Genomic DNA, 20,919 nt, shown 5'->3' with positions numbered 1-20,919 from the left:
ATGGATTGTCCTATCTGGAATAACAGATCGGTCATAAGATAATCTGTGGTACTCTGACTCTAAAACTGGATCAGGCTTGTATTTATAGTAAGGCATGGTGTCTTTTATGAGTTTTTATTTTAAAGCAAGGTTTTGGCAAATAATGTTTGCCACTTGATTGTGCCTGTGTAAGTAATCAGATTGTTTAATCTGCTGCAGGATCCTGAATGTGTTGGATTGTTTCTGCTGTTCCTTGGCATTTTCTACATTTATCATCTTGAATTCATTGGTATTTTATTATGTATTTTTGATTTTTTTTTTGCGTAAACCACCTGGTCCTGTAATGCCACAAGGAACCCTTCTGTTTCTGGGAAAAGGTCCCCATCTCTGAACCAGGCACTTGAAGCTTCCTTGTTGGCATCTAGTCTGCTCAGATCATGAGGATGTCTTCCATGGACGGTCATGGTCTTCCATTGGTTAACTTTTTCTTTAGTGATAGCTTCTACAGTATAGCCATTCCAAACACACGTAACATACAGAAATCAATGTGAAAAACACCAGAAGTACGCTGAATGGAAAGAGGAAATTGAAAGACTATGGAACATGAACAGGGTATACATTGTCCCAATAGTAATATCTGCAACTGGTATCATCCCAAAGTTACTACACAATAGCATTAAACAATAGCATCAAACTACACAGCAATATTTATGTATATCTCCAGAAAGCCACGATGCTAAACGCCAAGAGAGTAGTCCGAAAGTTCCTAGCAATTGAGAAAAGCATAATCTTCAGTATTCTCGATTGTGCTTTCATTTAACTTTAGTAGTATGTACTTCTTAATGTACTTCTTATCAGAATTTCATATGTTTGCTTCGAGTGCTGTATCCTGTTTTTGTTGATGAAAATATATCCTTAGAAGTTTTATCTATTATGAATTTTTTTATGTCTGTTATTCTTCTTCCTCCTTCTGTCCTAGGTAGTGTTAATCTAAGTGCATTTGTTTTCTAAAATTTGTCATTCTAGTTCCTATTTTCTTTGTAAATTTTCCTGGTCAGTTTCAGACCTTGCTATGTGCCAAAAGAATAAGTTAATATGGGTATAGTGGAAGTGTTTACTGCCTTTGTTATAGTTTCACTATTGAGTTCTGTTTGACAGATTTTCTAAAGCCCTGAAGTAAATTCTGACGGAAGTTCTCCCTTTATCGCAGTGTGATGTATTTGGTATTACTTAAGTAAGGATATACAGTAAATGCATCAAAAGCTGTTGAGAGACTGGTTATTTGTCTAATCTCCAGAATGGTTAGGTTGATTTATGAGGAAAGAATAAACTAGCTAGGCTTGTATCTGTTGGGAGTTTGGAGGGGTTGGACGGAAGTTGATTGAAACATATAAGATCTGAGGGTGCTTGACAGGGAGCAGAGGATGTTGGCTCTTGTGGCGGACTCTAGAATTAGGGATCACTGTTAAAGTATAAGTCCTTGACCATTTACAGCAGAAGCACAATTTTTTTTTCTTTCATGGACCTTTGGAACGCCCTTCATTGCAGGGGGGCTGAAACAGGTTCTTTGAACATTTTTAAGGCAGAAGTAGTGAGATTCTTGCTAAGTAAAGGTGGCTGTAGGTGGACTCGAATTTCAAGATGAGTTGCGGTAGACCAGCCACAGTAATATAGAGATGTAGCAGTTTCAGTGATCTGAGTGGCCTCCTGATTCACTTACTTGTATGTAAGTGGTGAATGCTTGGTTTCAAGTCTTTGATCTCCAATTGTAAATATCCTTCAACATCCACCTTTAAGCATTTCATATGCTTCTGTAGGATTCTCTTCTGTGCTCCGGAGAACATGACTTACTGGAATCAATTTCAGCTCTTTTATCCCCAAATATTTTACAAATCCCTGTTGCTTCCCACTGTAAAGCAAGCGTATCTTTCCCTGGATAAGGAGACTATAACTGTGCATTGAACTCCAAGCCCTATAGAGTTGTAGACTGACCTTTTCACTCATACTGTAAGAGTCCTGCTTGCAGTAGAGGCTAACAGTATTTTCCTGTTATTCTTTTGCTCTACTAACATGCTCACTTTAAAGCTTCCTAACAGGATGTGTCTTTTTAACAATGTGGATCAAGGAAATGTGACTGGCACCTACAAACACTCCGATTTACCCATAAACAGATCCATGAACTTGTTGGAATGCTGTGTTTCTGTAAAGGTTAGTTGTGCTGACAGGCATCTTTCTGGTTTCTTAATGTTGTTGACATAAATAATTCTAGAAGCTCTCATGTTAAAATTATTTTTATTAAATATTAATAAGAATTAGCCCGTAATCTCAGACTGCGGTATCTTCAGTTTCAAAAATAGCTGGACCTATCTTTAAGTGTGATGAATCGGCTTACTTTCATTTTGTAAGTCCAGTGGAAAACTGGACTATTAACTGGGTGACGCACACAAAATGGTGAAGGAACTCAGCAGGTCAGGCAGCATCCACGGAAATGAATAAACAGTCGACGTTTTGGGCTGAGAGCCTTCTTCAGGGCTGAGAAGGAAGGGGGAAGACGCCAGAATAAAAGTGGGGGGAGGGGAAAGAGGCTCGCTGGAAAGTGATAGGTGAAGCCGGGTGGGTGGGAAAGGTCAAGGGCTGGAGAAGAAAGAATCTGATGGGAGAGGAGAATGGGCAATAGTAGAAAGGGAAGAAGGAAGAGACCAAGGGGAAGTAATAGGCAGGTGAGAAGAAGTAAAAGGTGGGGAATGGAGGAGGGGTGGGAATGTATTCACCGGAAGGAGAAATTGATATTCATACCATCAGATTGAATATAAGGTGTTGCTTCTCCACCCTGAGGGTGACCAGATTTTGGCACAACAGGAGGCCGTCGATTGACACATCGGAATGGGAATTGGGGATTAAGATGTTTGGCCACCGGGAAGTTCTGCTTGTGGCAGATGGGTGAGTCAGCAGATTAACAGCCGTAGCATTGACATTAAACCTCGGTCGAGGGACACAGCTCTATCCCAAGACAAGCAAATATGCCAATATTTCACATTCTCTTGGTTGTCCCATAATACAAAGAAGGAAAATGTTTTAGATAACCTATAAAATTCACAACCATCTGAGACTTGGGTAAGGTAGAACAATGGCACAACAAGTGTCGGTTTGACCCTGACCTGGAGGTGCAATCTGTGTAGGGTTCTCCTTATTATTCATTTGTCAATCTAGCTATCTATTTATTAATTTATCTATCTTTTTATCCATCTGTCTGTTTAGTTATTTAGAGATACAGTGCGGAATTGGGCCTTCCAGCCCTTTGAACTGCACTGCTTAACAACTCCTAATAACCCTGTTTTAATATCGTTTTGGTGATGCCCAGAGATTACTTATCGGTGGCCAAATACAAAACAAAGAAAGCTACTGAACACCTTATTAATAACACTTTATTAGTAATGATCACCGCTAACAGTAGAGAGGTGTGCAGAGGCGAGGCTAAGGGACTGGAGGCAGGAGGAGGAGCAACCCCGATGTCTGTTCGATTTAAGTGCCAGACCGAATTGGAAAGGTCGGGTACGGGCTGAATTGTGGTGGTGGTGTCCAGGTCCCAGAGCTGTCCGAGAGCAAGGAACGACCCAATATTTGGATGATTTAAGCGCTGGGCTAGGTTGTGAAGGTCAGGGTGTCGGGATCTGAGGCGAAGGACGGGCCTGTTCTGCTCGCTGCTGTGTGATGTTTACTCAGCTCTGCACTGAACTGAGGCTGTGGTCTGCTCTGCCTGCAGTGATACCTGACTTCCGGTCTTTCGTTCAGTTCGTCAAGTTCTGAAAGCTATTTGCTTGCTATTATTGTTTGCACAACTTTTTTTCTCTCTGCACACTGGGTATTTGACAATTTATCTTAATGGCTTCTTTTGGGGTTTCTTTGTTTTGTGGCAGCCTCTAGGGAGACAAATCTCAAGGTTGTATAATGTATACGTACTTTGATAACAAATATACTTTGAACCCTAACCTAATCACGGAACAGTTTACAATGACCAATTAACCTACTTGGTATGTCTTTAGAAGATGAGAGGAAACGGGAGGCACCAAAGAAAACCCACGCATTCCACGGGAAGGACTGTCACAACTACGGATTCAGCAGGGCAGTAGATACAGCAGTTGCGCTTGTGAATCTGCACGTGTCAGCTAATTATTACTTCATTGTGATAGTATTTAACTCCATACTTGTCGTCGTAGTGCTTGTCGAGACTTGGAAACAGCACCGCAACACTTCGCTGCCTGTTTGCATTTGGCCTTGCCTGAGAAATTGGACTGTCAAGTCAACTGACTCTGAAGACTCGCGGTATTTGTTTCATATTTAGTTGATCTTTTCAGCCACACTATAGACTTTGTTTCCCATTTGCAAGTTTTAGTTAATGGCCCTGTTTGGCCGAGCATTTATCGTTTTCTTTTCCCCTTAACATTGTTTGCATTAAAGTCTGTGAACTATCGACCCGCTTCAGTGTCTCTCACTCTGCACTTGGGCCGTATCCGAACCGGGTGACGAGGACGTTCAGAGACTCCTTATAGAGGATGCTGGGATTGAACTCCGAACCCCGATGCTCTGAGCTGTAATAGCGTTGCGCTAGTTGCTATGCTACCGTGGCTTTGCCCTATGACCTGGGCTTATCCCTGGATACTCTGGTTTCCTCACACGTACCAGGCATGTACCGTTTGGGTGGGTCAGTTAGTTCCTGTAAATGTCCCCAGTGTTGGTGGATAGCAGAGGAATCAGGGTAGAGCTGAAGGGCATGAGAAGGAAAATTGGTTACGGGGAAATTAGTGGGAAATTTAGATTGTGAAATTGATCCGAGAGCCAGTATAGAGTCATTGGGCTGAATGGCCTCATTCTGCATCAATAGAAAATATGAATTAGTGATTGAATATTTGGATGTAACCGAAAACACTCGCAAATCCCTCTACCATGTACCATGGAGAGCATTCTAACTGGCTGCATCACCATCTGGTAAGGAGTGTCTACTGCACAGGATCAAAGTAAACTGCAGAGAGTTGTAAACTTAGTCAGCTCCATCATGGGCACTAGTCTCCATAGTATCCAGGACATCCTCAAGGGGCAATTTGCTCTAAAAGGCGGCGTCCATCAATAAGGTCATCACCCAGATCATGCCTTGTTCTCATTGCTGCCAGTTTTTTCCTATTATTATGTATTGCATTGAATTGCTGCCACAAATCAACAAATTTCACGACATATGCCAGTGATATCGAGTCTGATTCTGATTATGATATGCTCAGTAACTCAACTTTTCTAATCCTATCTTGCCTTGCTTTCTCATTTTACCCTTCCTCAGGCAAATCAGTAATTTGCAACTGCTGTAACTTGCGGGCCAACTAATTTGACAGGGGAAGTAAACCCGAAAAGTCAGAAGGTGGTAGTGGAGGCCAACGTTAGTTTATTCTGTTTGCAAGAGTGAGCCTGGAAAACGTATAGGTGAAGACCGAGGAGTAATGACGTAGGCCTGTATGTGGAATATCTTTAAGCAGTGGGTAGTAAATCTGCAGAATTCATTATCTCAGACAGCTGTGGAGGCCAAGTCATTGGGTAAAATTGCACTCAACAGGATGAGTTGCAATGTAAAGGGCGGACAAAGTTGAAAAGGGTGAGTACAGGCAGTCCCTGAGTTACGAACGTCCGACTTATGAACAACTCATACGAATGGAGGAAGGAGGACGCCGTCCGCCATTTTAAGTCGTTGCCGTTAACACTGTGTTGAGTGTGTAACTTTGTAATTGGCTTAAATTTTTCTTAGCAAGATTCATCCTGACCACCCCCCCTCCCCCCGCCTTCCCAGTCAGCACCGCCCCCACTTGTCCCATTTAACCTGTCTCAGTGCGGGTGGACTTTAGGACCCGGGGGAGCACAGGACCCTCCTCCCCGCAGCTGCTGCTGAATCCGCAGTGTTTCTGTTCCGTTGACGGAAAACGATCACGATTGAAAATAAAGTGGAAATAATAAAGCAATCGGAAAGAGGTGAAATGCCATCGGTCATTGGAGAAGCGTTAAGCTACAGCTGGTCAACAATCGGAACAATTTTAAAGGATAAAGTGAGAATAATGGAGCATGTGAAACTCCCTGCCCCAGTGAAAGCTACAATTATTACTAAGCAACACACTGATTTAATTATTGAAATACATATGTTTCTTAAGTGTTTTATATGCATAGAAAAGTAAGATATATACTATATACTAAGACAAACATTTGACTAACTGACGCTAAATAATACCGGATGTACCTGTTCCGATTTACGTACAAATCCGACTTAAAGACGGACTCAGGAACGGAACTCGTTCGTAATCCGGGGACTGCCTGTACAGAACTGAGGGTGTTACATTGGAATGTGTGCAGTATACAGAATAAGGTAGATAAACTTGCTAGCATTCATTTCAAGAGGTCTAGAATATTTATTTATTGAGATATAGTCCTTCAAGCCACACTGTCCAATAACCCCCGATTTAATCCTAGCCTAATCACATGACAATTTACATTGACTGATTAACCTACCAACTGTACGTCTTTGGACTGTGGGAGGAAACCCATGCAGTTGCGGAGAAAATATACAAACTCCTTACAGGCAGCTGTGGGAATAAAAGGAAGCATGTAATGTTGAGACTTTATAAAGCACTGGTGAGGCCTCATGGAGTATTGTGAGCAGGTTTGGGCCCCCTGTCATAGAAGGGATGTGGTGAAATTGGAGAGGGTTCAAAGGAGTTTCACAAAAATGATTCTAGGATTGAATGGCTTGTCATATGAAGAGCGTCTGATGACTCTGGGCCTGTATTCATTAGAACTTAGAAGAATATGGGGTGACCTAATTGAAGCCTACTGAATGGTGAAAGGCAAACACGAGGAAATCTGCAGATGCTGGAAATCCAAGCAACACACACAAAATGCTGGAGGAACTCAGCAAGCCAGGCAGCATCTATGGAAAAGATGCTATTTGGGCCAAAACCCTTCAGCAGGACTGGAGAAAAAAAGATGTAAGGCCTTCATAGAGTGGATGTGGGGAGGATGTTTCCTATGGTGGGAGAATCTAAGACCAAAGGGGACAGCCTGAGAATAAAGGGACGTCCTTTTAGAATGGAGATATAGAAGGAATTTCTTTCGACAGAGAGTGGTGAACCTGTGGAATTCTTTGCCACAGGTAGCTGTGGAGGCCAAGTATTTATGTATATTTAAGGCAGAAGTTGATAGATGCTTGATTGGCCAAGGCATGAAGGGATACCCGGAGAAGGTGGGAGATTGGGGCTGAGAGGAAAATTGGATCAACCATGATGAAGTAAAGGGACAGACTCAATTGGCCAAATGGCCTAATTCTGCTCCTACACCTTATGGTCTTCTGGTCTTGTATTGAAAGCAAAAATTGATAGGCTCTTGATTAGTAGGGGTGGCAGGATGTTGAGGCTCTTAGAAGGTCCAGAAGAGTTTACCAGGATGCTGCCGGATAAATCCGAGTTGTTTTCTGTGGAGCGTTGGAAGCTGAGGTGAGATCTGATAGAGGTCTACAAGATTATGAGAGCCATAGATAGAGTGGACAGAGAGTATCTGTTTCCCAGGATTGAAGTGTGTAATATCAGAGGGCATGCATAGAAGCTGAGCGGGTTGGGGGGGGGGTAGGTTCAATAAGGATGTGAGGGGTAAGTGTTTTACTCAGAGAGTCATGGATGCCTGGAATGCACGCCTGGTATGGTGGTAGAGGCAAATATATTCGAGGCTTTTAAGAACCATTTAGATTGGCATTTGAATGCGAGGAAGGTGAAGGGATAAGGATGTAGTGTAGGTAGGAGGGATGAGTGGGTGTTTTTGATTTGCTTTTTAGCTGGTTTGACACAACATTGTGGGCTGAATGGCCTGTTCCTATGCTGTACTCTATGTCCTATGTTCTGCGTTTTTACTTAGCCATGATGAAATAGCGGAGAAGACGCAGTAGGCCGATTAACCTAATACTGCTCTTATGTCTTACGATCTTGTGGTCTAACTGAGTCAAATTACGTAGTACTTGATTTGATTTGTGACCTACGTGTATCTGGGTAAATTTTAGTTTAAGAGTTCTTTCTGGCCTCTGTAATGCAGCTGCACAGCCTGTTATCCAGCTGGCTCTTTTGGCGAGTCATGGAAGAATGTATATAGAAACCATTTGTTCCCAGATTTTTGCTGTGAAACAAGCTGTGAGCTTAGAAATCAAAATGTGTCCATTGGTGAACATAGGTCCTATTCAGACATTTCATTTCAACTGATTACTTCTCACGTTCCTGCACCAGAAGTTTATTTTATGCAGCGTGTTTCCACTGAAGCAAGAAGTATTCTCATGTATGGCATGAAGAGATCCTTAAAGTGGCATGCAGCTGGAAATAACGTCAATCTAATAGGTCATCAGCTTTTAGTCTGAACGCCTGAAGGGGCGTTATTGTTCTTCCACGCTGTTGCAGGATAGATCAATTTGAGCAACAGCTGCTTTGATAAACAAGGCTGCCATTGACCACGCCGGAAAAGTCTCCGTGAAAGCCAGCTTCTTAATCAATCTTTAAATCAATGGCAAATTTACTGATGCAATGGTCGTCTCTGAGCCAAGAATCACATCTGTTCTGAAGCGTTTAGTACATGTGTTGCTAGGAACACCCTGCTCTTAAGAGCGTACGGTGGCAGTTACTTTGTGTATGAAATGGCACTTACTGTGCTGGAAATTATCCCAATTTCTGGCACTTCTTTAATATATTCACAGAATCTGGCTCAGGTGAGAATTGAACACCCCTACTTTTAAAAATCAGATGGGTTAAATTTGCTTAATCCAGTTGCTGTCAAAGAAAGTTGAATTAAAAATGCACTAATCACTGCATTACATAATTTACAGGTAATTTGCAGGGGGAATAACACACTTAAGTAAAATCTTAACTTGCAAAAATATGGATGAGTACCAATATTGGCAATGCTAACATCTTCTGTTGTGTTCAATAAATATCTTTATAGCCATGCTGCTGAAAGTGAACCAAGTCTTTTATCCAGGTAATATTTTGAAGGTGTTAGATCCTCTCTGCTAGGGCATCAATGTGAAGCATATTAACAAAGAACAATTAATTAACACTTGCGGGTGATTCTACCTTTACCTAAGGATGTGAGACCAGTAATGATTGAAAATGAGTTGTTATGGAGTCACAAAGAAGTACAGCACAGAAACAGGCCCTTTGGTCCGTCTAGTCTGTGCTGAGCCATCTAAACTGCCTACTCCCATCAACCCACACTGGGGCCATAGCCCTCCATACCTCTGCCATCCATGTACCTATCCAGACTTCTCCTAAACATCAAAACTGAGCTTGCATGCACCGACTCGCACTGGCAATTTGTTCCACACTCTCACGACCCTCACAAGGTCCACAGTTGTATTCTGGGACAAACTATGGTGACGTTATCAATGCCCCGTTGGCTTTTTGCTTTACTTTCCTTGTCTTGAGTAGACTGCGGAAGGTATTCCTGTGTATTGATCCACCATGGCAACATGTCTTCCTTGTTTCTGGGAACAGTATTGTGGTTTCATATCCTTCAGTGCTTTTACACTGAAGCCACATTTATTCAATCTTTACAAGCCACAACTGAGTGTCCCCAGCATTTTCTATTTTGTTTTCAATTCTCCTGACTATCTTCGTGGTGTCAGTTCGGAGGACGTGCATTACTAGGTAGAGTTGCAAGTCTTGTACGGGTCCCGGTGACGGCTGCTTCTGGCTGATTTTTTTCTCTCTCCCAGAGATGTGTGCTCCTTCGTCATATTAGAATCAGAATCAGGTGTATTATCACCGGCATGTGTCATGAAACTTGTTAACTTAGTGGCAGTACAATGCAGTGCATGATAATATGGAAAGAAAAATAAATAAAATAAATCTAATATTTATAAATAAACACGCGCGTGTGTGTGTGTATGCAACCTTGCCCAGGCCTGGGTCCTGGAGAGTGAAGACTTTCCAGGCGCAGATCCATGGTCTCGCAAGACTAGCGGATGCCTTTAATTTTAAATATATACATATATATATATATATATATATATATATATATATATAAAACATAGTTAGATTAAAGTAGGACAAACAAGAATAATTTTATAAAAAAGTGAGGTAGTGTTTATGGGTTCAATTGAAAGGTTGTATTGAAAGTAAGTAACATGCAAAAACTCCAATTAATTCAGCAGCTGGGTAGAAAAATTAGAAGATAATTTCAAAGCTAAAAATCTTATTGATTTTGTTCATAGGTGCAAGCTGTGGGCAAAATTTAAAGTGAATGGGTTTTGGGCTATGGTCGGTGTGTGCTAGAAATTAAACATTGTTTCTATTATTAATGCTGTGGAGATTTTTGGAACAGTGGAGTATAGATGCTTTTCTTTCACAACCTGCTATCACTTGGACATTTAAATTAACTTGTGAAAACAAGCATGAAAATAGACATAGCTGAGCAGTTAATGTACGAGTGTTAAAAAAAAGTTGGAGGCCATAGGAGCAACAGACAATCTGCTGGAAGCCACGGAAACTCAGCTGTGCAGCAGTAATTGTCGGGCATAATATGTCTCTTGCTTGCTCCATTAGGGCCGGGTGCTCCAGTGCATATTTGTATCATACTATCAGTGGCGATTTGATTAGGTACCTCCTGTGCCTGATAAGTGGCTGCTGAGTGTATGTTCGTGGTCTTCTGCATCTGCAGTCCATCCACTTCAAGGTTTGACGTGTTGTGAATTCAAAGATGCTTTTCTGCACACCACTGTTAGCTACCTGGACTATACCTCGTCCCACCCTGCTATTTGTAAAAGCGCCTTACCCTTCTCTCAATTCCTCCGTCTCCACCGCATCTGCTCTCATAATGAGGCTTTTCATTCTCGAACGAAGGAGGTGTCCTCCTTTTTCAAAGAAAGGGGCTTCCCTTCCTCTAGCATCAATGCTGCCCTCAGTCGCATCTCTTCCATTTTACACACGTCTGCTTTTACCCCATTCTCCTGCCACCCTTCTGGGGTGGGGTTCCTCACCTACCATCCCACCAGCCTCCACATCCAGCACATATATCTCTGAAACTTCCGCTACCTCCAACTGGATCACATCACCAAACATCTTTCCCTCTCCCCCTTCCCCCCCACTTTCTGCTTTCCAAAAGGATTGCTCCCTACGCGACTCCCTTGTCCATTCGTCCCTCCCCACTGATCTCCCTCCTGGCACTTATCCTTGCAAGCAGAACAAATGCTACACCTGCCCCTACGCCTCCTCCCTTACTACCATTCAGGGGCCCAAGCAGTTCTTCCAGGTGAGGTGGCTCTTCGCCTGTGAGTCTGTTGGGATTATATACTGTGTTCGGTGCTCTCGGTGTGACCTCCTGTATATCAGTGAGACCTGACGTAGATTGGGAGACCGCTTCACTAAGCATCTATGCTTCATCCGCCAGAACAAGTGGGATCTCCCAGTGGCCACCCATTTTAATTCAACTTCCCATTCCCATTCCGATATGTCCATCCATGGCCTCCTCCACTGTCGTGATAAGGCACTTGGGTTGGAGGAACAACACCTTATATTCCGTTTGGGTAGCCTCCAACCTGATGGCATGAACATCGATTTCTCAAGCCTCCCCATCTCCTTCTCCCTCTCTCATGTTATCTCCTTGCCTGCCCATTGCCTCCCTCTGGTGCCCCTCCCCCGCCTCCTTTTTTTGCTTTCTTCCATGGCCTTCTGTCTCTTTCAACAATCAACTTCCTAGCTCTTTGCTTCATCCCTCCCGTTCCAAGTTTCACCTATCACCTGGTGTTTCTCTGTCCCCCCACCACCTTTCAAATCTACTCCTCGGCGTTTTTTTCCAATCCTGCTAAAGGGTTTCGGCCCCAAACGTCGACTGTGCATTTTTTTTCCATGGATGCTGCCTGGCCTGCTGAGTTCCTCCAGCATTTTGTGTGTGTTGCTCGGATTTCCAGAATCTGCAGGTTTTCTCATTTGCCATTGTTATAATGCCTGGTTACTGTCACCTACCTTCCTGTCAGCTTGATCCAGTCTGGCCATTTTCCTCTGACCTCTCTCATTAAAAAAGGTGTTTTTGTCCACAGATCTGCTGCTCACTGGATGGTTTTTACGCTTTTCGCACCCTTCTCTGTAAACTCTAGAGACTGTTGTGCGTGAAAATCCCAGGAGATCAACAGTTTCTGAGCTACTCAAGCCACCCTGTTTGGCACCAACACGGTCAAAGTCACTGAGATCGCATTTCTTCCCCATTCTGATATTTAGTCTGAACAACAACTGAACCTCTTGACCATGCCTGCATTTTTTTATGCATTACGTTGCTGCCACATGATTGGCTGTTTAGATACTTGTATTAGCAAGCCGATGTACAGGAATACCTAATAAAGTGGCCAGTGAGTGTAGGTTGTTGTGTTCGTTGTATTGGGAAGGAGGCTAGCGAATGCAGCTGATGTCTACTGAAAGTATGCAAAGCGATTAGCTGATGATATCAGAACTATTGCAAGTTTGTTTTGATGTCACATGTCGTAGAAAATTCAGCAATGCAGTTGAAACGATATGTTAACCTTGCGCAGGTAAATGCGCTTCCAGCACTGGAAAGGGCCTCCACAGCTTGTTTAGAGTGATTATTATGAGTTATAACAGCATAGCAAGTAAGAACATAAGTGGGTATCACTGCCTCAAACATGCTCAGCTAATAGCTGATCTACCAGTCCTCACTCCACTTCCTAGCCTTCCCCTTTTCTTGTGTCGTCTTTCCCCATAACCCTTCCTGATTAGGATGTTATCTCAGACTTCAATGCACTCAGTGACTCCAATCCCACAGTTCACTGTGGTAAGACATTCCTTGGACTTCTACTGCTCTGAGAGAAAAAATTCTTTCCCAGCTTGATCCTGACTGGACCTCTTTCCTGATATCATGTCCTCTGGTTCTGGATTCTCCCAGGAGAAGAAATATCCTGTCAGCATTGAGCCTGCCATGTCTCTTATGAATTTTATATATTTCAAGATGATTTCAGCGCTAGTGAACAGAAAACTAATCGGCCAAACATTTCCTATAATACTGATACTCTGCCCTCCCATATCAAGAATAATATCAAGGATAATTCCAATGAACCTCCTCTATTTTAATATAATATTATTTTAATTTGGGGACCAAAGCAGTTCACAGTAGTCTAGATGTGGCTTGACAGAGCCTCCCACCACTCAGGTCATGCTCTCTTCTTCCTGCTGCCATCGGGAAGAAGTTACAGAGGCCTCAGGATAAACACCACCAAGTTCAGGAACAGTACAGCACAGGAACAGACCTTTTGGGCCACAATGTTGTGCTGAATGTTAAACCAAATTGAATTAGTAATCAAATGACTAACTAATCTCTTCTGCCTGCACAATGTCCTCATCCTTCCATTTTTCTCACTGTGGTGGGTGCCTGTCTAAACGTCTCTTAAAAGTCCCCAACATCACTTCAGGCAGCTCATTCCAGGCACCCACCACTCTGTTAAAGAAAACGTGTGTTTCACATCTCCTTTGAAATTAACCTCCCCCCCCCCCCACACCTTAAATGCATGCCCTCTGGCCTCCCCTGTCTTCCTCAAGCCCATTTTGGCACATTACCCCTCAACCATCTGGCTTTTGAATCAGAGGGGATAACCTCTCAATTTCACTTATCCCATTAATGAACTGAATACTTGTTTATTATTATTATTATTATTTTTATTTTTTTTTCTCAGCTCCAGCTGGCAAAACCTGAGGTATGGGCATAGCCAAGCACACTCACTTTTCAATTGCTAGGAACTTTCGGACTATCCTAGTGATATTTAGTTTGTGACTTTTGGAGATTTGCATAAATATTGCTGTGTAGGCCTAGTTGTTTAATGCTATTGTGTAGTGATTTGGGATGATACTAGTTGTAGATATTACTAATGGGACTTCTACAACTAGTAAAATGTATACCCTGTTCATATGCCATAGTATTTCAATTTCCTCTTTTAATTCAGCATATTTCTGATATTTTTCACTTACTGATTTCTGTATGTTGTGTGTCTTTGAAGTAGCTGTATCTGTTTAGTAAGTTTATTCTGTAATATATCTGGGCGGCTATTATGGTTTGGTTGTAATATAATTTGTAGGACTCTTGACTCTAAATCTAGATCAGACTTGTATTTTTCATAAAGTATGGTGTCTTTTATGAGTTTGTATTTTAAAGCAAGATTATGGTGAATGATTTTTGCCACTTGATTGTGTCTGTAAAAGTAATCAGATTGAGTTAAACTGCTGTAGGATCCTGTAGTGTGTTGGATTGTTTCTGGTTTCTCTTGATATTTCCTGCATTTATCATTTGAATTTGTTGGTCTTTTATCATGTATCTTAGATAATTTTTTGTGTTAACCACCTGGGGCTGTATTGCAATAAGGAACCCCACTATTTCTGGGAAGAGGCTCAGAGCCAGGCGTTTGATGCTTCCTTGTTGACATCTAGTCTGCTCAGGTCATGAGGATGTCTTCAAAGAAGGATCATGCTCCTCCATTGGTTAACATTTTCTTCTATAGTGATAATTTCTTCATTTTTCTGGATTCTGCTTTCATTTAAGTGTAGTAGTGTGTACTTCTTATCAGAATTACTTGGAGTGCTGAACCCTGCTTTCATTGATGAAAATGTATCCTTAGATGTTTAATTTGACTGTTAGGTACATTTTTTTACATCTTGTTATTCCTCTCCCTCCTTCTGTCCTAGATAGCGTTAATCTAAATGTGCTTGAGCATACATAGTGTTTTCTAAAATTTGTAATTTCAGTTCTTATTTTGCTTTGTGAGTTTTCCAGATCAATTTCAAGCAAGATATTATGCCAAAAATATGTTATTATGGGTGTTACTGAAAGTGTTTATTGCTTTTGTTATATTTTTTCTTTTTAGCTCTGTTTGACAGATTTTCTTAAGCTTTGAAATAATTCTGTGGAAAGCTTTCCCTTTATTGTACTGTGATCTATTTTCTTTGCTTGTTGTTATCCCAAATATTTATTTATGCTTCCTTTTTTTAGTTGCATAGTTTGTTGTCTGTTACACTGGTTGCCTGCCATGTCAGTGAGGTCTTTCAGTGATTCTATTATGAGTATTAGATTTATTGAGTTTGCCTGCAAGAAAATGAATCTCAGGGTTGTATACAATACGGTGACATATGTACTTTGACAGTAAATTTACTGTGATCTTTGAACGTTGACAAGTGCCTTGTATGTTTGCTATAAAATTCCCTTACATTTATTCACAAATCCCCTTGAAATGAGGACGAAAATTCCATTTGCCTTTCTTACGTGCTGGTTTTCTCTGTATAGTGCCCAAGGACACCCAAATCCCATGTGCTGCAGCTTTCGCAGGTTTCTCCCTTTAAATAGTGACCTATTATTATTTAAAAGAACAAATGAATTGTCAAAGAAGTAAATAGTTCAGATATTGCCATTATTGGAAATATTATGCTCAAAGGGAGAGATGTTATGGAAAAATGGATTGACCTGCACTGAAAGAAGAGACAGTGACAGCAAATTAAAGAGAGTTCACCTACTCATTTACAATAGAGAGTGCCAGTACCAGTTCGAACTTACAGTCTAAATAGTGTTGGGCTTAACTCTTGAACGAATGGTCATAATAAGAACACTGGATTTAGGAAAGAATGAAGTCAGTAGATTAAAGTAGTTAATGTGGTGGACATCTGAATTAAAACAAAGCAAAACAATGAAAATTCTACTTATGTTTTACATGTGTTTGTGTGGACTACCTGTAAATATGGTCTGAGGTGCATACTCAAAGGTATCACAGCCTTATGTTTCACGCCGCCTTCTCATTTGATATATATTAATAGTGATCAATATTTGTCCAGTGCAATCTACATATTATACCGTGGTCAGGTTTTGCATTCCAGATTTAAACTGATGTCATGGCTTCAGTTTTCGGACTGTTACCACAAAAGTTGTGCAGAAGCCATTTTCGAACAGCATTTGTTCCCTTTGGCTATCTGGATTGTTTCACTTTGTTCTAAGGAAAATGTAGATCAAAGTAAATTGTATTATCAAATTATACAAATGTCACTCTATACAACCATGAGTTTCATCTTCTTGCGGGCATACTCAACAAATTGACAAAATAATGACGATAACCGTACCAATGAAAGACCGCCCAAATGGGATGTTTAACGAGTGCAGATGACACTGTACAAACTACTACTACTACTATGTCGACTCAGGCCTAGGGGGCCGGCGTCAGGCACGATGACGGACTCTCCACTTCTCCCTCTCCCTCATCAGTGCGTTCAGTTCACCTACATTAGCCGCACCGCTATCTTCTAGGAGCGTGTTGACCATAGTCTTGGGAGGGCGCCCAGGGTTCATCCTCCCGTGCTTGGGTTCCCATATAATGACTAGGCTGGCAGGTAGCTCGGGGTGGTGTAGACAGTGCCCTGCTAGTTGCAGACTTCTCGCCTTGATTTTAGTGGTGAGCCTCGGTGTTCATCATGTGCTGTTGTCAACTCATGTCAAGAGCCATCCGGAGCATTCATGTATAGCAACCATCTAGAGCCCTTCACATTGTCTTGGTGAGTGTCCACGTCTCACATCCGTACGTGAGAATGGACTCTCTGACTGCTATGAAAATCCTTTTTTTAAGCCCTCTGGTCAGGTTCGACTTCCAGATTTCCTTCATGTCGTTCATAGCCCTCCACGCCAGCGCCTTCCGTATCTTTATGTCCTTCTCCGAACTCATCATTCTTGGCCCGAGGTACTTGTAATCAGAGACTTTCTTAGTGGTATCATTCTCTACGGTCTCGAGAGTACCTTCGTTGCAGTTAAACGCCATGTACTCTGTCTTTTTAGCGTTTAGGTGAAGTCCAACTTTATTGCACTCAATTTCCACTTTTGTCAGTAGCTGCTGTGCTTCCTCCATCTGGTCAGAGAGCAGGACTATGTCATCTGCAAAATCGAGATCTGTGAGCGTAACTGGTCTGACCCTTTTGGTTTGCCCTGGTTTTATGGTGAAACCGATCTTGTCATGATCTTTGGTAGCTTGACGCAGAGCGTAATCAAGGACAATTATAAAGAAGTAGGGTGCCAGAGTGTCTCCTTGCAGCAAGCCAGCTAGGAGCTCAAACACTGCTGTTTCTCCATCTGGTGAAAGCCAAAAAGAAAAAAAACAATAATAATGAATAAATAAACAATAAATATTGGGAAAATGAAATGAAGAGTCCTTGAAAGTGAGTTCAATGGTTCTGGGAACATTTCAATGATGGGGCCAGTGAAGTTATCCTCTTTGGTTTGTCGTGTACCCCGTGACGGGTTAAAGATCCAGCAGAAATGGAAAACACTTTGGAGTCCGGTATTGCTATTAACTAATGGTATTTATTAGTAACTACGCAATACAGTAATATAAATGCAGATATATAAAATAGGTTAGCAATGATTTTATGTATATATGTGTGTGTGGAAATATATGAAAACCAAGCTCCTTCATGTCTAGGGGTAAATAGGTAGTCTTACGATGATGAGTAGAGTTCAGCTCAGTTCGTGATATTTAGTTGAGTAGTGATGGAGAGAGAGAGAGGGAGAGATTCGAGTCTTCAGGTGAGCTGACGCCATCGATCTTCCCGTTGTCCTCCGAAATCCTTTAGAAATCACCGACTGTGACCACAACAAAGGAGACCGTTCTTCTGTGGTGGAATTATCAACCCACGCGGGGGTTGGACACATGAATAACTCCCCACTGGTCACACCCTTTTCACACTACGAGAGCCACTGATCGATCCGCCTGATTAATCCTCCAAAACCTACCTTTTCTGTGGGCACAACAAAGCTCATTCAGTGTCCAAAACCATGTGTCTCCAGGTCTAACAGCTGACCTTCTACTTATCTCACCGTGCTGAATAGTAGCTGTCCATCAAGCGGCTCCTCCCTTCTCTCTCTGTAAGAACTTGGAAGCTGCCAGTGTCCTTGAAAATGTGTAAGCATACTGTGAGCAGTCTTCGCCTCTCTCTCTCTTTTTGACAAGGTGTCTGGTGTTGAACAGCTCTCTCTCTCTCTCTCTCTCTCTCTCTCGTTTCAAAAGCACAGTTCATAGGGGTAATTCAGGACCCTGTCACATAAGAGTCTGATGGTTGATGTTCCTGAAACTGGTGGTGCGAGTACTGAGGCTCTTGCAACTTCTTCCTGATGGCAGAAGCGAGAAGAAAGCATGTCCTGGGTGGTGGGGGTCACTGATGATGGATGCTGCTTTCCTACGACAACACTCCATGTAGCTGTGCTCAATGGTTGGGAGGGCTTTACCAGTGATGGACTGGGCTGTACACACTACTTTTTGTCACATTTTCCATTCAACGTACTTCAAACAAATAAGGAAAAATGAGCACAATTCTTGCCTGGTGTGTTTACCTTGTTTTGGTGAGCTGTCATTATGTCTTACAACACAACAGATGGGATTTGCGACATGTACGTCCCAAGAGATTGGTTCTTCTTTACATTAAAGAGGTTCTGGTATCACTTTCAATTTCTGATCTAAGGATGATAGAATGATATCTTGTCGTTCCGTGAGTTTGTTCAACACAATGTTAGTAAGTGATTTTTCACTGACAAAGTATTTAAGAGCTAGTGAGGCATTTTGAAAATGTGGTGCAGTGCTGAAAGTTTACTGCAATGCTGATGTTGCAGCTTGGACCTTTCCACAAAATTAGCACCTTTCTGGATGCTTGACTGATAAATATAAACGATGTGTGACACCAAATGATTTATAGTTCTGGTTCAATTTCAGGTTCAGGTTTAATTGTTGTTGAACCATACATGTGAATACTGCCAAACAAAACACTGTTCCTCTGGGGCCAGGGTGCCAAACACCTTGTCAACAGTAACATACAGCACAGGGCACAAATAGCACATTTAATTACGAGGGCTGTAAAACATACAGTCACAAAAAAATAGAGCCCAAGTCACTGAGTATCATGGCCCGTAGATTGATGGTACGTGGGACTTTGTCCTGGAGCCACGTTTCTGTGAGAGAAAGCCTGCAGCAGTCCACATCTCACGCGAGTGCAGCCACAGTTGAATGTAATTCAGCTTGTCTTCCACCGAGGGAACTATGGAGGGCAGCACTGGTGGGAGGGGACAGCTCCAAACCCAGCACTGATGCCCACCACCCCACACTACCTCTGGTGGCACTCTGGGGTCCGCCCAGGTAATGACTGAGCTCACGTAGCTCGCCCACTGTTGGTTTTGCCAATAAATCAGTGAACTGGGCTTTTCTAATGCCCAACACTACTTTTCCAATGTCCAACAGGGTCTTATGATCACAAGGAAAATGCCCAGGACAATCATTTGCATATTTGTTGGACCGCTCACCATCTCCATGCACCGCCTCTCTGCCCCTCGTTTGGTGACTGTAGCAGACAGTCATGTGGTGTGCAGCAAGTCGAGCTCCATCTCCATCCAGCAACTCACAAGGGGGATAGACCTGTAGCACCTGACATTCTTAATATCAGCTGTGAATTGTGATCGTAAAATAGATGCAATGGTTGAAAAATTACACCTTTGTTTGGACCCAGGGAGGCAGCTGCAACCAAGTACATAGCAATCTTACCAGAAATTGCACCTGGATGAATTTATCTCCACAAATGCTATATGATTTTAAAACTAACTTGTAATTGAGTAATAAAGCTCTTAAGGAATTTACTGTGAGTTTTAAGTCTTCAAACAGCCAATCCTAATGAAGTGTCTCAACCAAAACGTCAACTATCCATTTGGCTCCATGGATGTTGCCTGAACTACTGAGCGGCTGTACCTTATTAGGAATTTGAAGAGATTTGGCATGTCAACAAATACACTCAAAAACCTCTATGGTTGTACTGTGGAGAGCATTCTGACAGGCTGCATCACTGTCTGGTGTGGAGGGGCTACTGCACAGGACCAAAAGAATCTGCAGAAGATTGTAAATCTAGTCAGCTCCATCTTGGGCACGAGCCTACAAAGTACCCAGGACATCTTCAGGGAGCGGTGTCTTAGAAAGGCAGCGTCCACTGTTAAGGACATCCAGCACCCAGGACATGCCCTTTTCTCACTGTTACCATCAGGTAGGAGATACAGAAGCCTGAAGGCACACACTCAGCGATTCAGGAACAGCTTCTTCCCCTCTGCCATCCGATTCCTAAATGGACATTGAAGCTTTGGACACTACCCTCACTTATTTTAATATACAGTATTTCTGTTTTTACACATTTTTTAAAGTCTATTCAATATACATAGAGACATAGAAACATAGAAAGTAGGTGCAGGAGTAGGCCATTCGGCCCTTTGAGCTTGCACTGCCATTCAGTACGATCGTGGCTGATCATCCAACTCAGAACCCTGTACCAGCCTTCCCCCCATACCCCCTGATCCCTTTAGCCACAAGGGCCATATCTAACTCCCTCTTAAATATAGCCAATGAACTGGCCTCAACTGTTTCCTGTGGCAGAGAATTCCACAGATTCACCACTCTCTGTGTGAAGAAGTTTTTCCTAATCTCGGTCCTAAAAGGCTTCCCCTCTATCCTCAAACTGTGACCCCTCGTTCTGGACTTCCCCAACATCGGAAACAATCTTCCTGCATCTAGCCTGTCCAATTCCTTTAGAATTTTATACGTTTCAATCAGATCCCCCCCTCAATCTTCTAAATTCCAGAGAGTACAAGCCCAGTCGATCCAGTCTTTCATCATATGAAAGTCCTGCCATCCCAGGAATCAATCTGGTGAACCTTCTTTGTACAAGCTCTATGGCAAGAATGTCTTTCTTCAGATTAGGGGACCAAAACTGCGCACAATACTCCAGGTGTGGTCTCACCAGGGCCTTGTACAACTGCAGTAGTACCTCCCTGCTCCTGTACTCGAATCCTCTTGCTACGAATGCCAGCATACCATTCGCCTTTTTCACC

At 42.4% G+C, this 20,919-nt stretch overlaps 1 protein-coding gene across 10 annotated transcripts in view; it reads left to right on the top strand.

Annotated features, from left to right (window-relative positions):
• LOC134351553 (suppressor of tumorigenicity 7 protein homolog) overlaps positions 1-20,919 on the top strand; it is a 209,031-nt gene that overhangs the window by 39,933 nt on the left and 148,179 nt on the right. Inside the window, exon 1 of one of the 10 annotated variants that reach the window (XM_063057850.1) lies at positions 2,153-2,187. The exons of 7 other annotated variants lie outside the window; for them this stretch is intronic. In XM_063057850.1, coding sequence (XP_062913920.1) covers positions 2,169-2,187 — 19 coding nt within the window. In that variant the 5' untranslated portion in view covers positions 2,153-2,168. Of the gene's footprint in view, positions 1-2,152; positions 2,188-2,679; positions 2,700-20,919 lie in introns of those variants that run through there. 2 more of the 10 variants (XM_063057848.1, XM_063057849.1) reach the window with 2 other exon arrangements.

The sequence above is a fragment of the Mobula hypostoma genome, chromosome 9, assembly GCF_963921235.1.
Source record: "Mobula hypostoma chromosome 9, sMobHyp1.1, whole genome shotgun sequence".
Taxonomy (NCBI): Eukaryota; Metazoa; Chordata; class Chondrichthyes; order Myliobatiformes; family Myliobatidae; genus Mobula; species Mobula hypostoma.
The sequence above is the reverse complement of the archived record's forward strand: the minus strand, read 5'-3'. Positions and strand labels throughout refer to the sequence as shown.